This window comes from Vanessa cardui, chromosome 22 (genome assembly GCF_905220365.1).
Source record: "Vanessa cardui chromosome 22, ilVanCard2.1, whole genome shotgun sequence".
Taxonomy (NCBI): Eukaryota; Metazoa; Arthropoda; class Insecta; order Lepidoptera; family Nymphalidae; genus Vanessa; species Vanessa cardui.
In genome coordinates, this window is record NC_061144.1 from 3,232,338 (window position 1) to 3,250,609 (window position 18,272).

Consider the following 18,272-nt stretch of genomic DNA (forward strand, 5'->3'; position numbering starts at 1 on the left):
AGTGTTGTGTTATAAATAAAAAAACATTAATAGAGAAATGCTACTCTTATATCGGAGTATGTCGGAAACGGGGGGATGTGAGGAGGACATCGCCTCACGGATCGCCAAAGCCCGAGCTACTTTCGCGCAGTTGAGACCTGTTTGGCAGTCACGACAGCTGACCCGAAGGATCAAGCTCAAAATCTTCGGGTCCAATGTCAAAGCCGTACTGCTTTACGGGTGCGAGACGTGGAAGGTCACAAAACTCATCTCACGCCAAATCCAGGTCTTCGTCAACCGATGTTTGCGCCGTATTCTCGGAATGTACTGGCCCGAGACCATCTCCAACTCAGAACTGTTGGAGAAATGCCGCGAAAGCCCCATTGATCGACAGATTAAACGCCGCAAATGGGGATGGATTGGCCACACACTCCGAAGGGATCCCGACCACATTCCCAAGCAAGCCTTGGATTGGAATCCTCAGGGGAAGAGGAAGCGTGGCCGTCCTCGTCAAACCTGGCGTCGCACTGTGATAGCTGAAGTGGCGAGCATCGGTATGACGTGGAGCGAGATGAAGCATGAAGCTCAAGACAGATCGAGATGGAGAACCTCTGTGGACGCCCTCTGCCCCATCTAGGGGTCATAGGACTTTAAGTCAGTCACTCTTATATAATAAAGCCGAGCTATTAGAAAAATGCATAGAATATTTTAACGGGGAACTTTATCATCAATCGAAACTGACTTGAGAGTCAAGGTCAATAAATATGACATTAATAGTATAATTATATGGAGCGCGGTTGTGCCTTTGTGTCATTTATGTGTGCAGATGATATATATATGAACATAAACTTGACAGAAACAGCTATGACGATGTAAGCAGTGCTCTGTCACAGGTTCTTGATTGGCTTGACATAAATAATCTAGTCTACATTATTTTCCCGCCAAATATTAGGCTTGTGTTCTATCACAAGACAGATTGAACAATAATTGTGTTATATAATAAGATTATTGTAAATCTATTTATTTGTAAGGAGAGACTATGCAAGTTTCTTGCCGCTTCTTCTTGCTGGCAGCTGCTGTTGTAAATTGAGGGTAGGGAGATGAAATACTTAAATAATAATTAATAATGATTTCAAATTTATTAACTGGCAACATTAAAAATGGTAATGAACAATCGCAGAATGAATTAACTGAATCGTTCTCTTCATTCCTTGGGCATGTTCGCTAATAAATCGCCTCGCTATTAAATTTCTAGCCCACCATAACATATATTCCAGAAGTTTAGTTACGGTTTTTATTACAGCCGTAAATTAGTCAGCTAATAGAGTTAAACATATTAAAATACAGTTAAAATGTAAAATTTAGACGTTCGTGTTTACACTCGATTTTATAGAGACGGATGGTTCTGCCTCAAAGCGTTGAGTGATTTGAAAATACCGCGATGATTGAACACTGATACAAGCCAGTATATTGATAAATAAATAAAGGTTTAGTGATGGCGGGAATAGGGTAAATTATGGACGAAAATATTAATGTAGTCGATATTATTTATCATTAGAGATATAACTAGTTTTCAGTCTCAGTTTTGCCTGTATTTTTTTGGATAGGTCTTCGTGATAAATTTAATCAAATTCCGAATGATGATTTATTTATTATAGATAAAATAAAATATTATATTCGATTTTTAATAATAAAATTATGTTATACAACTTTCTAAAAACTTAAAAAAAATGCGATGTTTATATCTTTCTATACAAAGCTGTGGTATATTTTTAACCGACTTCGAAAAGGAGGAGTTTATCAATTCGCCTGAAAACACGAAATTAATCTCCAATTATGTTATTACAATAAATTGACGATAAAAAATACGCAATGAATATACATAATATATTGCTTAAGGAGCGTCTTATGTCCGTCCCGAAGCAATAAAATATTTAAATGCATTTAAAATGTAACCGTTTCATATGTTTCATGGATAAAATATTATCGATATCGATAGTCGATAGTATCGCGCACTACTACAAATCAGTACATGTAAACGGTGCAAGTTTACCTGAACGCAATGTTTTTATTCGGCCAAGCTCAACGGGCGATGACGTTCGCGCCAGGCCACCGTGTGATCAATTTAAAAAGTATAAAACGCTAAATGGCGCCGTATCCGCTGACCGCGTTCCTTTTTCAAATGTTTGACGTCTTTGACATTTATCGATAATTTGTTTTGTATTTAAGATGACTTGAATCTTTTACCTTATTTAGTTATTATAAATTAAGTTTTAAATAAATATAGTCACGTCGAGAAAGTTGTTCAATTTATAAATTTTTCATTTTATTTATCACTCGTTGATAGTTAATTATTATTTATTGGGTAGAGGTTAAATAAATGGGGTAATTGTCGCTTATTGAGTGCATGGTTACTCAAAAACTTAGCTTATTATTATCCGATTTTAATAATTTAATAGACTGGCAATACCGTTAATATTATGAATAAAATTCAAACTATAAGTCCCACCTATAAAAGCCGGAATATTGTCACAGAATGTGATTCTGGAATCACGGGCGGTTTCGCCATTTTATCAAAAGAACTTTTACAATCCCTGTTATTATTCATTCATCCTTTCATCATTAACTATATAAGATGGGTCTATTCAAATCAAATCAAATCAAAATAAACTTTATTCAAGTAGGCTTTTAAAACCATTTTTGAATCGTCATTTGACAATAAAGTGAAGCAACCACCGGTTCGGAAAGTAGATTCTACAAAGAAGAACCGGCAAGAAACTCAGTAGTTACTCTTTTTTAACATTTAAAATATTCAAAGTCATGTTAGTTAAATACAATTATTTAAATTAATATATCCTGCTTGGAAGTCAACTGATTCTACATTACTAACATTATTAAAATAAGAAGTCTTATAGCATAACTACAACTTTGAATGATGAATGTATGTTTGAATGTTTGTACGAAATTAACATTACGTATATCAGTTTAAAATGATGAATACAGCCTACAGTTTTAAATCGAGCTGAATGAATCGTATGTTATGTATCAAAATGTTTAATCTTTCATCGTATAAACGTTTATCATAATATATAAGAGTACAATGCAACAATAAATAACGTACGAATAAATTTATGTTCCTATAATGGGCCAATATTGCTTGCGAAAGTAATTTCTATACTAAATATTGTATCAATATTTATTGACCACGTTTTACTTATTTATTATACTATTGTTTTTTTTCTTCATTTATAAGATGTATTTTTATTATTGATTGTTATAATGAATGAGTTTTTATTACAGTAATAGTGATGTGCAATTACTCGATATTTCGAATTGTTTTTGCACGGAATAATCGACGTGATAATCTTGCAACATTATATATTGAGTTGTGAGGATGTTTAAATGTAAAATGCTTGTATACATAATAGGAAGCAATCAATTAAAATAAAGGAAACCTGTTTGTTGGTTCAGATTCGTAATAAGATTAATGTCATCATTATTTTAATAACTTATCTGTATTAAAAAATGAGGAGACGTTTTACTGTGTTGCCTAACCAAAAAAATACTTAATCATTATAAATAAAAAATAAACACAGCTTTTTTCGGTGAAGATTTTAGTTGACTCTCTGCAGATGACGTCTGTCGACGGTTTTCCTTGTCTAGAATATTTGATAAAGTATTTTTTTTTAATCTTATACTTAGTACTAATTTAATATTTCATCATCATCATCATCATCATCATCATCATCATCATCATCATCGGCCCGTACTCGTCCACTGCTGGACATAGGCCTCTCCAAGTGCACGCCACTGTGGTCTTTCTCCGGCTACTCGCATCCAGCTCCTGCCTGCCGCCTTGCCTAAATCGTCACTCCACCGTGCCTGAGGATGTCCTACAATACGTTTGCCGAATATTTCATAATAATCTATAAGTAATAACAGGGTATTTTTTGCAATGTTTATAAAACATTTCACACTAAACCGAAAACATTTAGTCCTTTGTCTAAGTAATGAAAAAAAAAACAAAGTATCAATGTTAACTTCACTGCTCGAGTAAACAAAGGAATAAAGATATGTGTTCTATGAATAAAATAAAAATATCATCAGATAATATCGTCGCAATGAGCTGAGTATGGAATATGCCGACTTATTATACCTACTCTAATAACAAGATCGTATTAGCTCAGATAAAGACTTACAAATGTATTAGAGAGGCAATTAATTTTAAATATTTTTTAGCTTAATATTTACTTGTTATTTAGAAAATCATTTTGCCTAATTGACTATAAACTTTATTAACTAAATATGTATTTCTGCTTATATTCACGACTCACCGTAAATTCGAGATTGTTATCGTTTTTATTAGTTATAAATATCTTATAAAGCTATGTGCACATTATACATGGTGCTTCACACAACAATTCCGTACGTACGTAGCAGGATTTCGTTGTTGATGTCTCAATAGCTCTATGAAGAAGAAAAATCGCGTTCTGTTCTTGCCAATCCTTCAAAATATATGAAATTGCTGTTTTTTCTGTGAATCAAAGTTGCAAATTGATTTTTTAAATAATTGGATTTGGATGAAGTAATGGAATGAAACACCTGTCATACATCTGATGAAATACCTTAATCTCATACAAAGAAAAATTTCAATCTCATACATAAGAGATCATGGTCTTCCAGTCCCTTGAATTCAACTCCTAATTTTTGGGTATCTCATAATCTTTGTAAATAAACCATTGAAAATATTCTAATTAAGGAGAATATTAATTAAGAGATTTTCAACAAAATAATTACTAAGCGGTGGATACATTAAATTGTGATGCGTTAGTGGTAATGTACGTAAAGGATTTTGTTTATACAATTTATACATTGCGGTTCGGCGGTGCGGCTGCGGTGCGGTTGCGGTGCGGCTCGGAAAGTCATAGCCTCCTTTAATGTTCTTTAGGTACATTTTATGTAAGAGTAAAACTAATACTTTAATGTAATCATAAGTACTGGAATAATTTAATTACAGCGCTGCTGGTGGTCGAATCATATTGACCATTAGGGAACTAGCATCGTTCGTGGGCGACTTTAGTCGATGAAGTAAGATACTTGCTTAACTGTGGATCGTTTCATTTTCTAGAATTAACTTTATTAGAAGTATTGGAATATGAGTTTCAATCTATGTGTCAATAATACTGGTTATAGCCCGCGGATTCGCTCGCGTTTTAGGGGTGAGTTCTCAAATGTTAGGTTCAAAAAAGTATAGCCAATGTCCTTCCCTGAAGTTCAAGATTTCTTTACACCGAATATCATTAATTTAGGTCCATTGGTTTGGTAGTGAAAGAGTGAAGAACAGACAGTCCGACAGAGTTACTTTCACATGTATTATTTTCGTATAGATTGACTAAACTTAGTTGTTATCATGATAGGGGAGGGTAGTAGATAAAATAGTACAACCTTTTTAATCAGTCAGCACGTGGCCACCGAAGTCATATAATCCATTTTGGACATAATTTTTGCGATCTGGGAATCTAAGTCACTTGTGTCTGTAATTAGGCTGGGCCCCGCCCCGATTCAACTAACAAATAATCGAATCGACACGTAATAGTCACCCTTCGGTCTGGCCTACAATCACAATGACCCAGGTGAAGTTTCGTCAAATTTGGAACGGATTATAATCAGAATAGTTTCGATTAAGCTCAGTTTAAAATTCTTGGATCATAACAGAATCAGGTACGCATCATTATCGTTATATTCAATAGGCTCATCACTATCGTCTTGGGACAAACGTTCATTTTAAATGTTTCGTTTTTTTTTATAAGTACATGAATAAAGTTTTTACTGTATTAGTTTATCTATATATATGAGATTTGGAGGAGGAGAGATGGAGATTTTATCTCCTGCGTGCACTATCGTGTCAGTAGAACTACACTATATAAATGACTTCGCTTATTATTTCATTTTTTGTTTAAGTAGGACAATTACTGTTATTACCTAATATTAACCTATCCTAACATTGCCAATGTGAAACTATGAGAATAAAGATTGTATGTCCGTGTTGCTGTGACGACCTGAGATAGCCCAGTGGTCAGAACGCGTACATCTTAACCGATGATTGCGGGTTCTAACCCAGGCAAGCATCACTATATATGTTCTTAATTTTTGTTTATAATTCATCTCGTGCTCGGCGGTGAAGGAAAACATCGTGAGGAAACCTGCATGTGTCTAATTTCATCGAAATCTGCCACATGTGCATTCCACCAACTCGCATTGGAACAGCGTGGTGGAATATGTTCCAAACCCTCTCCTTAATGGAAGAGGAGGCCTTAACCCAACCGTAGGAAATTTACAGGCTGTAATTTACTTTACTTTGTCCATGTGTTAGGCTCACCCTTCACCCTTAACAGAACAATAATAAGTATTATATCAGCGGTAGAATATGAATGAGTGGGTTGTCTACCCAGAAGGTCTAGCACAAAGCCCTACGACGGAGCATATAAATAGTGCATTTTATGTGATATATAATCATACTAAAATTGTAACCTTGCCTTCCCCGCTTCAATATAATTAATACAAATTGTTTCATTAATAAAGTTCGAACATATATAATTATACTGATTAACATGAGATTTATGCAAATGTAATCAAAATAATGCAATCAACATTTTATATTCATAAAATATGGAAGAATTTATTTTTTAATTGCAAAATTAATTGATTAAAACTGGTAACAGTATTGAGATTACTAACACGATTCATATAACTTGATCTGTTATTAGAGCTATGGAGACATTTTTGAATTGTAAAAAACATGAAATCATAATCGCATGTGAGCAAGCATTCATCGCATAAACTTACTATTTAAACAGAACCCGTATCGAGCTGAGATGACACAGAGGTTAGGACGCGTGCTTTATAACGGATGACTTTGGGTTCAAACCCAGACAAGAACCGCTATATATATATATGTGCTTAATTTGTGTTTAAAATTCATCTCATGCTCGGCGGTTAAGGAAAACATCGTGAGGAAACCTGTATGTGTCTAATTTCTGTTCTATTGAAATTCTATTCTATTAAATGAAATTCTGCCACATGTGCATTCCACCAATTGCAACGGCGTGGTGGAATATGTTCCAAGCCCACTTCTTAATGGGAGAGAACGCCTTAGCCCAGCAGTGACAGTTACAAGCTGTTACTGTAGTAGAGGAATTATTAACATTGCTTTATTTTTCTTTAATTATTAAATCTAGTTTATTCATCATTTTTTTAAACAGTTTCCCTATCTTAATTAAACTGATGCGTTGGTTGGTTAATAATGTATATATTATATGAGTAATTGCTTGTATTGGTGACAGGAGGCTGGTCCGTTTTTTGTCCAGAGGATCGGAATTGCGATTCAACGGGGAAATGCTGCTAGCATTCTTGCCAACATTGAACGCGGTCGACATTTATACAGTACGATTTTTAAATCATATTTTTATATATTTAGTGATTTAATGTTAATTAAGAATTCTTATACTACTATTATTGGAATATGTCTGTATTTTGATATCAAAAAGTACTATATTTATAGATAAATTTACCTAATACATATTAATAAATAAACTACAAATCTATCCAGGTAATATATACTTTTTAATTCTTATGGAAACGTCACTGACAAAATTACCTAGTTGCGTATAGTTCCTTGGGTCGTTGACGTCATAATAGGGTAGGGTATAAATTGGTAGAACATTTATTTTATTACTTCAAGGGCTGATGAGCCAGTCAATTAAATATATTTATGGCGCTAAATTGTCACTAACGTTAGGAATATAAACCACTTATTGACACGGTTTTTGCAAAACAACATACATACATAAATATGAAAGTCCTAGTTTAAAATGTATAGCTATAGCACTAACAAAATCGTTAAGCGTCAAAACAAAATAATAGGCTGATTTTTCGATTAAATAAATATTTGCCACTTCTATTCCCTTCGTAGGCTTTATTATCAATGTCTTTAAGGCATTTATAGATTATTCATTTGTATCTCGCAGTATCGATTCTTTTATGTTATTGTTTGGCTGTCGTTTTGTCTACTCTTCGGATATGAAACGTAATTGCTAGACAAGGATTACAAACTGGCTTATCCAGATAACAACAATCTTATATCTATAACAATAAAGTCGCAATTTCCTTGTTTGTTATCCCGTATATATTTGTAATAAGCTTCTTGCTTATGGTACGGAGGTTGTATTACCTATTTTTTATGTTTCTCATTTTGTAAGGTCAATTGCATTATACATTTTTAATATTAGTTACATATTTTTTAATGTTGACAAGTATTTATAACGAAATAACGTTAAGTAAAATAACGTTATTTTTTAATGAACAACGTTTTTTTTATCAGCATGTGTTATTTCCTATTTAATTTTAATAAGTTAATTATATGTCATATCGTACTGGTTAAAAAAGTTAAAAAATGAAAATTTAATTGTGATATGCTTATTTGTATTCAAAGTTCATGTGTTCCATTGTGGTTAGAAATATGTATTGTCATTTTTTAATTTTACATTAATTACGTAATGAAGCTCTGATCCCGAGTATAAGCTCTTAACTGAATAGATAAAGACCATTTTCTAGTAGTGTTAAAACAAGTTTTTTATTTTCCATTCTTTAATTAAAAAATAATGTGTTATCATGAATTCGTAATATGAATAAAATTACATTATAAATCAGCAATTTTCAAGTCATTGGGCTGACTGTAGCACGCATTCCACAGGGATACTAAAATGGCCACGCATTCCACAGGCACACACAAATCACAAAATATGACGCAATATTTAATTTCTGAAGCCTACATCTATTCTGAAGCCTAATGAAATAATGTTCAAAACAATTTAATATCATTTGTACATCTTGAATTGAAGACAATGACTACAATTGAAACTATTTGTGGGAATCTCAGCATGTCTAATTTTAGAATTAGATTGATAATTGCTTGATTGACTAGACAATAAAGGATTTAAAAAAAATCTGATTTATAATTAATAAATGGACCTCCTTGCTTGTACTTACTAATCTCTCAATTAATAGTTACTATAAGAGAGTTACACAGCTGGATGCGAGTAGAAGGAGAAAGCCCAGATGATAAAAAAGCGTGGAGTTAATACCTGTTGACTTCCAAACAGGATATATTAATTTAAATAATTGTATTAACTAACATGACTTTTTAAATGTTGAAAAAGAGTAACTACTGAATTTCTTGCCGGTTCTTCTCGGTAGAATCTACTTTCCGAACCGGTGGTAGCTTCACTTGATTGTAAAATGGCGATTCAAAAGTGCTTGTAAAAGCCTACTTGAAAGTTTATTTTGATTTGATTTGATTTGAGTGGCGTGCACTTGGAGAGGCCTATGTCCAGCAGTGGACAAAAACGGGCTGATGATTATGATTATGACGACATTAAAATTAAATTAAAACTACATTATATTTCCACCAACCCGCATTGGAACAGCGTGGTGGAATATGTTCCAAGCCCTCTCCTTAATGGAAGAGGAGGCCTTATCCCAGCAGTGGGAAATTTACAGGCTGTTACTTTACTTTATTTTACTATTTTTTATTTCGATTGTATTTTACTATAAAATGAAATCGCCTACGCGCTGTTTGCTGAAGCGCATTCGCTGTATATGCTCTAATTACTGAGTAAGTGATGTCCACTTACGATAACGACTGAATGCGGCGATTGCGTTTTACTTTGAACTTACGAACAAGAGGCTGACCGAAAGTGCTGTACTAGACTGAAGTATCGTGTCATCGTATCGTAATTCTGTCTCTGTCGTTGGTCTCACGGTTGCCAGCGCATTGGCATTTTAAGGGTTACATCTGCCACTGATACTATACTGATACTAGTACTAGTAGTATTTTAAGGTAGAGCGGGAAAATTCCTAAAATGTTCCAATAATAGGAAAAATTTATTGAGTTATCAAAATAGTATAAATAATCATACTAGTAGTCGCCCATTGGGTTCGTTCGCGTTTTGCGGTGTTTGTCACGTGTCAGGCAAAAAGTAGCCTGTCCGTTGTTGGAGTTCAGAGCTCAGTTTGCTTACCAAATTTCATCATATTCGGTTCAGCGGTTTGGTCGTAAAAGAGGGGCAGACATACAGAGTTACTTTCACATTTATAATATTCATATATATAATTATATTCAATATAGATTCGTGAAAATAATTGTGAAGTTATATTAAATTTGATATAAGGCGTTATGTGGAATAGTTCCCACAGCTGGGCTAAAGGCCTCCTCTCCCTTTGAGGAGAAGGTTTGGAACATATTCCACCACGCTGTTTCAATGCGGGTTGGTGGAATACACATGTGGCAGAATTTCTATGAATTTTGTCACATGCAGGTTTCCTCACGATGTTTTCCTTCACCGCTGAGCACGAGATGAATTATAAAGACAAATTAAGCACATGAATCAGTGGTGCTTGCCTGGGTTCGAACCCGCAATCATCGGTTAAGATGCACGCGTTCTAACCACTGGGCCATCTCGACGATTTTTTTCATTATAGTGACTAAGAACCAGTGACCGTATAATTACAGCTAAAAGCGCTTTATAAATAAAAACTCAGTTGGAAAAGGATTTGAAGTGTTTGGCTGAAGCCGCTATATATCACACACTAGAGATATTCTATAATAAAAACCTCTTAAATCAGGTAATGTAAAAGTGTTATGCGAAATTGATTGTAATAATAATACAATTTAAAGGATATACGTGTCAAATTAGCGTATTATAAGAAATGGTTTTTCAAAATTAAGATCGATGCGTCAACTATCTTAGAAAAAGACATACTTCACATAATTTCATATCTTGCATCCTTGTTACACTTTATCAAAGAAGTATGCTGTCTTGCTCTAAGCAGAATCAAAATATACTTTATTAAAGTAGGCTTTTACAAGCACTTTTGAATTGTCATTTTGCAACTATATTAAGTGAGTTTCGTAGACTCTACCGAGAAGAACCGACAAAAAACTCATTATTAACTTAATTACAATTATATATGTATGTAATTTATCCTGCCTGGTAGTCAACAAGTATTAATTCCACGCCTTTTTATCGTCTGCATAATCATGTATTGAATAATATGCCATCTGTACCAATGTTTTTTTACAAATTATTTAAATTTACGAAACGGCAAAGTTAATTTTTTTTGTGGAATAGATATAACAAGTTATTTATGATATGTTTATTGTTTTATTACAGTTAGTTTTTTTATTATTTATGGCTACAAATTGGGTGTATTGTTTAGTAATCAAGGAAAAAATCCCAAAAGAAAATGACCCTTTTTTACATTTGACTTCTTAAAGGTAACTAAGTAACAACTACTGTATTATTAGTTATAACTATGGAGTACTAAGTGTTATCCAATAAAAAATCGTGGTATATTTCATAAATAAAACCTCTTTTTAAAACTCATATATTTGATACTAAGTGTAATAACAACTTAAATCATAATATTATACTTTTGATGGATTAAATGAAATCACGGTGAAATAAAAAGTGTTAGCTCTGAATTTGATTGTTATAAATAACTTTGTCAATTGAAAATCAACCTTAGTTCTAGGCATAAAAGTTCATATTAGTTTGATGATTTCGAGAGATGTGCAAAAAGTGCATTAGGCTAGTACAGTTAACAGATAAGGCTGCGTGCATACCTGGCTTGTAATCATTTGGATATATAACATATTTTTGGTATAAAAATATAAAAAATATTTTTTCTTATAAAAAATGTTATATACCGTCGCTTGTATGTATGTAGATGTGCTTTAGAAAAGAGTTCAAATTAAAATGATATTATATTTATTATAATTTCTATAGAGATTTATGTATTATGCATTCGTAATTTGCTAAGCATGCATATAATAATAAATAAATAATTGTAATTATTAAAAATTATAAAAAGGTGATGTCATCAGTCAAATAATTACCGATGACGACGGTTGGCGGCCATTTGAAAGAAGTCTAGCCAACGCAGGATATTATACACCAATGATTGTTCCAACATTGGCGCACTATCTGTAGCTATATACGCAATCCACTAGAGTCTAGTGACTAGACTAAGAAAGCTTTCAAAGCTTACAATCCTAAGATACATTTATCGAGCGGTTTGGTCGTAAAATATTATTCAAATTAAATACAAAACCGATAACGATATCTCTCAGTACACAACCACCTTAATAATCGGTCGGTACGTTTGATCTGTTGCAATTACAGTTTTACTGCGATCGTAAACACGACAGAATGCCAGGTAAGCCCTATTGTTGCCTATGTTTTTACCCTCGTCTGTGAATACAGGAACATTTAAAAGTTTAGCCCTTATTACCTTATCGATTAGGATCAATTTACTTTAAACATTCAAACGTAAACTTATTTCGCTGACCATACAGCCGATAAGTTTATTAATTCTGCTAATTTAGTCCTTATTATCATGATATATGGTTTGTTATTGTGTGTAGTATTTTATAATTATGAGGGTACAGGATATATTTTAAAAATTCGTTACATTCGTTTGTAATGAAATTAAAGCGTGATGTGGAGAAATTGCATCTCCTTGCGACGTTACCTGTCTTTATTCATTATAGAAATGCATTACTTAAATTTATTCTTTTATATATATAAGACTTCGCACGGGTGCAATACTGATGCTAAATATACTACAGAATTTGTTTATTTACGACATCACATTAAAAACTTCTAAAATGATCGGTGTTTCTTTACTATATTGTCCATGTATTATATACGAAAACCTTCCTCTCGAATCACTCTATCTATTAAAAAAAATCGCATCAAAATCTGTTACGTAATTTTAAAGATATAAGCATAGGGACAGACAGCGGTAAGCGACTTTATTATATACTATGGAAAGATTATTAATTATTGTGTTTGTAGTTCAGAGTGTAAGGTATGGTAATAATATGCTCAAGATAACATCTTTGATCCTGTAGCGTATTAGTCTACGGGCTCGGCAATGTAAAAACTCACAGGTTCGATTCTGACCTGATCTAATACCCTTCCCAGCACAAGTTAAAGCTTAATTTGATTGGTAATTAGGAATATAAGTAATTCTTTAAAGTGGGGTATTGTAACTTACTTTTATGTGATTTTACGATGTTAGTACATTCTTAGTGTGCTAGAAGCTTTGGAAGATAAATCGATTAAATAAATTGATTTTGATTTATTAAAATAAATTATATGTTTTAGGCAGTAATTATTGCATTCTAAATAAATAAATGTACGATAATAAAAATTTTGGTTATTAAGATTTATGTATGACTTGATAATGGATTATAAAGATTAGAGTAGCATTTTTTTATTGTCTTGCAATATAAATGAAAATTCAATTATATTTGATTACATATGCAGTTTGTCAGAATACAACTGTGTTTCTTGTTGATTCTTCTCGATGGAATGTAATTAATCTTGTAAAAGAACTAATCAACGCAGCTTGTAAGAACCTACTTCAATAAAGTATATTTTGATTTAGATTATTGTTTAGTGTTCCTATTTATTATTTACTTAAATTTCTATGACTGTAATTTATATAAGAATTCATTTTGGCTCTACCTTAATATTTAGTATAATATTATAGATACTTATATTGTTTACATATAAAGATCGTTAGTTCGATCCTAATTATGGACGCTATTCTTTTTCAAAAAAAATATTGCCTATACTATATCAAATACTGTTTCGATATTGTTTTGTTTTATTCTCTTTCTTATTTTTAATGTTTTTTCTTTTTATATTGTATCGCCTTAAATTGACAAAAAGTAATATCGAATGCTGCGAGTATAGATCAGGTTAAACGAGTAAATATGTCATAGTCTTATCTTAAACTTAATGCAAATCTGCAGTTACCTCCACAATAAGTACAACGGGCACAATAAAGTACATTTCTTTCGTTTAAATTTAGCCTCTATACCATTGTAAATAAGATCTATGCGCCAACACTGGACGTCTGTATAAATGTATGTTTACTGAGATTAAATTATTATTTATGAGATCACTTGACCACTTAAGTATCGGATTTTACTGATTTCCGTAATAAATAAAATTATGCTAACTCGACAACCGTTCACCCTTAATCTCGCTTCGATCAAGCGATCAATTTGAATGTAATATTTTTGCATACAACCTCTTTTTAAGCCGTAAGCTCACAATTGATTATCTGTGGTACATATATTTAAATTACGTTGGTTTTACAGTTTTTTTACGATTCAAAAATCGAATTTTAATGCGTCCAAGTTGAGTAGGCTAGCTGATGCTTATGGTTGGTAAGGGTTTTGAAGGATGAACTAGTGCAGTATTGCATTTACACGCCCTCCAAAGCGACCCTTCCCCTTACAGCGAATCCTATGGAATACTTACAAACGACTTAAAAGCAAGCCAGTCTGGTTTTGTATTTCCAACCGCGCGGATCGCAGGCGCGTCGTGAGCCACAACTATTAATCTTTTCGAATTTCATAAAAAGAACGCTTTCATTGTATACGAATTCCGCTAATTCGATACGCTTCTAAATTCTTCGTAACTATTCTCTGTCAATAGGAACTTTTGAAAAAGTTTGTTTTAAAAAAGTTTTTACTTATTTTTTTATTTGTTCGAAAAAATATATATATGTCGTGATCGCATTATGTTCCTGTTCAGTTCTGTGTTTATGTTTTAATTATTTACGAAATGTCAATAATATTTTGGTTATTTTTTAAATTTTGTCGTGTTGTGAAGTGTTAAGTTATTAAAATATTTAGAGAGGATATATTTTTGTGATTTCGTTTTACATTTTGAGCAGAATGAAGCTTTTTTGGAAAGTTTTGTTTTCTCTACACCTTCTGATAGAGACTGTTATGGGCAACTGGTGGTAAGTAAATAAGTCTTAAGATTAGATTTTTTATATTAACTTTGTATTTAATTTCATCTCGTTAAAAAATAAATACTCAAAAAAAATGTAATATTATTGAACTTTCTATGTATTTTCTTAGTCTCTACGATTGACGTTTTATTAAAAAAAAAAAGTTATAGCACTTTTTTGAATAAAGAATGCTTGCATGTATCGTTCAAAATCCACGAATAGGAAAGTCAATGAAGCTTCTTGAACGTTGAAGTAAAACTACAAGTGATTTCAAGACGAAAATAGTTGGCAACTTTTTGGGTTATCTAAAAATAGTGTTTCCGATGTAAATAATAATGTTTACATTTCGCTAGTGCTTGTGTTTGACATGTGGTTTGTGAACCAAACAGGATTTATTATACTTGCAACACGTGTATTTCGAAATATCAATTTAAAAAAAAAAAAACGGTCAACCTCGCACATTGGTCAAAGTGCCTGGATTTGATTGCTGAGTTGGATTCGTCTTCGATGCCAGCTTGTGACAATCGTATAGCTCATCAACATATAAACATATCGTATTGATATATTACGCGTAGTCCCATAACATTGAGTTATTCTAATAAATATATTGCATCTTTTTGATATTCATAATGTATTTATCAAAATTATATTGATTCTTTTTCGCAATAAGTACATAAAATTTGTATGCGAAAACTACTCTACATTTTAATTAATTAAAACAAATGAACGTTACAGATGAATAATTCTTATAAAGATTCGTGTTTGTCTGTGTGAGTTACACACTAAGATAAGATTAGTGTGTGTATAAAAAGTCGATAATGTTCATGATTTATATTAAAATAGGTTAATAAAATATTGATACAGCAACACTAAATATTAATTATCTGTTACATATATTTTAATACAAATTCAAATGAATAGTAATACCTACTTCAACTTGAAATGATCTGGAATCTCGCTTTTATATGTTACTTCCAAGAGGTATATAATTCGTCAATATATACCTTGTGAAAGCACTGAATAGTTTTAGTTATTATGTGTCTCGTTTGTGTGGGACATCGTAAGGATGCATGGGTAGGGTGAAATTTTGCGCCATGTGTCTCTTCTGAGCTAAGATAGCCATCTCGATTAGAACACATACATTATCGATGATTGCGAGTTCAAACCTTAATTTGTGTTTATAATTCATCTCGTGCTCGGCGGTGAAGGAAAACATCATAAGTAAGCCTTCATGTGTCCAATTTCAACGAAATTCTATCAAATGTGAATCCATCAACCCGCATTGGAGCAGCGTGGTGGAATATGCTCTTAACCTTCTCCTCGAACGGAAATTAGGCCTCAGCCCAGGAGCTGGAAATATACAGGCTGTATATGATGTGTAACTATATAAACTAAACCTGAGGAGTGCATACTTTTAAATATATGAGCGTACTTTATAAATGATATACAAAGTTATTTAATGGTAGATATATGTGCAAGTGTGTTGCACACACACATACATGATATATTCTACCGCCAAACAGCAATACTTGTATTTGTGTGTGTAATATTACGGTTTGACTGTGTGAGTGTGTTAATACACAAGGGTCATAGTATAGTCGTTTCAAGATTGGCGGTGCATTGGCGATTTGGCGTGCATTAAGGAATTGTTAATATAACTTACAATGCCTATGTGTGGTAGTGACCACACAGTAACCATCAGGTGGCACGTTTGCTAGTCTACCACCATTGGAAATAAAATGTATAGTTTCTTACTTTGAATTAAAACGATCTATGTGTAATAATATATTATATGAAGTGTGTTTTATGTGTCTTTGTTTGTGTGCGTTTTCTAATTTATATAATTGTTTTTATGGAAAACAATATAACGCACGCAGTCACTTTGATATGCGTCTCTGTGTGAACATTATTTGCAATTAATTTCTTCTGTATTTTAAAGTTAGAGAATTGTTATATTATAAAGAATATTAATAATTTCAGTTATGATTATTATAAGTTATTTAAGTAAGGAATAATTATATCGTAACGCATGGGTCGAACCTGTGACTTATCGTTAGACACGTTTATCTTTAAGCAATCTGTGCTTCAATATACATATGGCTTCATACACAAAATTCAATAGGTTATATAAAAAAAAATTGTTAGTAATAACTCCTTTCCTTAAAAAATAACTCTGTCCTAGATAATAACTTTTTTTTATTTTTCAACGCAATCTTCGTCCAACGTATGTATAAACTACTGCTGGAAGTACATACCTGAAAACTACTATTTATTCTGATAATGCACCGCTTACTGTAGAATTGCATAGTATGTTCTATGGGCTTGTAATTACACTGGCTGACTTGCCCTTCAAATTCAATCACAGAAATAAACAATTGGACAACATCACATAAATTAATTTCTCTGATCCCAATTAAAGTAACTAAAGCACTTGTGTTATGGAAAATCAGAAGTAACGACGGTACCACAAACACCCAGACCCAAGACAACATAGAAAACCAACTTTCTTACATCGCTTCGCCCGGGAATCGAACCCGGGACCTCGGAGCGGCGTATCAATGAAAACCGGTGTACACACTGCTCGACCACGGAGGTTGATTTAACTGAAGATTGTGTTAATGAGTTGAGCTTGTATAAAATACGACCAAAATAAAAATCTAGATATACCTTAGAGAAGTAGACTACTTTAGGTACCTTTTAATTAAATCAGTTAGTTTACCTATTTTAGAAACCGTGATAGCCTAGTGGTTTATTGATTCTTAACCGTTTGAGCCCAACCTGTGTTTTATGTGCTTAATTTGCGTTAACATCTTGATCTTCGCCGTGAAGCCAGCCACGTGTGTCAAATAGCTTGTAATAGAGAAATGTCGTGCAGTAACCAAATACCTGAAACTTTTAAACCAGGATATTATCAATCCATACATATAATAAAATTGGAGTGTCTGTTTGTAATATTAAAATAGCCCTTTTTTACTCAATACATATGTACGTATACCAAAATAACACTTTTTACAACTCTTGTCTGTGTGTTCCGGCTAATGTCTGGAACGGCTGGACCGATATTGACGGGACTTTCACTGCTAGATAACTAATATAATAAGGAGCAACTTAGGCTACAACTATTTTTTTTTGTTAAATTCAAAATCGTAAGATGTCGCGGGGACAGCTAGTGTAGCATATAACTGTATTTCTAATAACATCTTATTAACGACATTCTCCATCGTTCAGAGTTAGCTACATACTCAAAGCGGGTTCAAAGGGATGTCATGCCTACCTCAGTTTACTTAAGGCGTGTGCATTGTTTTAAACAAATCTTGTCCAAATACCAAAGTTAACTCTCAACTTATAGAAATGGTCACGTCTCGTACGCGCCGCACACGTAGTTGAAATATACATTTAATTTTAAACATTCGAAATTC

The 18,272-nt window shown here is 32.7% G+C and overlaps 1 protein-coding gene across 1 annotated transcript in view; it reads left to right on the forward strand.

The window, feature by feature from the left end:
• The first annotated feature begins 14,412 nt into the window (after positions 1 to 14,412).
• LOC124539273 (protein wingless-like) overlaps positions 14,413 to 18,272 on the forward strand; it is a 91,387-nt gene continuing 87,527 nt past the window's right edge. Inside the window, exon 1 of the mRNA XM_047116598.1 lies at positions 14,413 to 14,862. Within this exon, the coding sequence (XP_046972554.1) occupies positions 14,795 to 14,862 (68 nt within the window). The 5' untranslated portion in view covers positions 14,413 to 14,794. The remainder of the gene's footprint in view (positions 14,863 to 18,272) is intronic.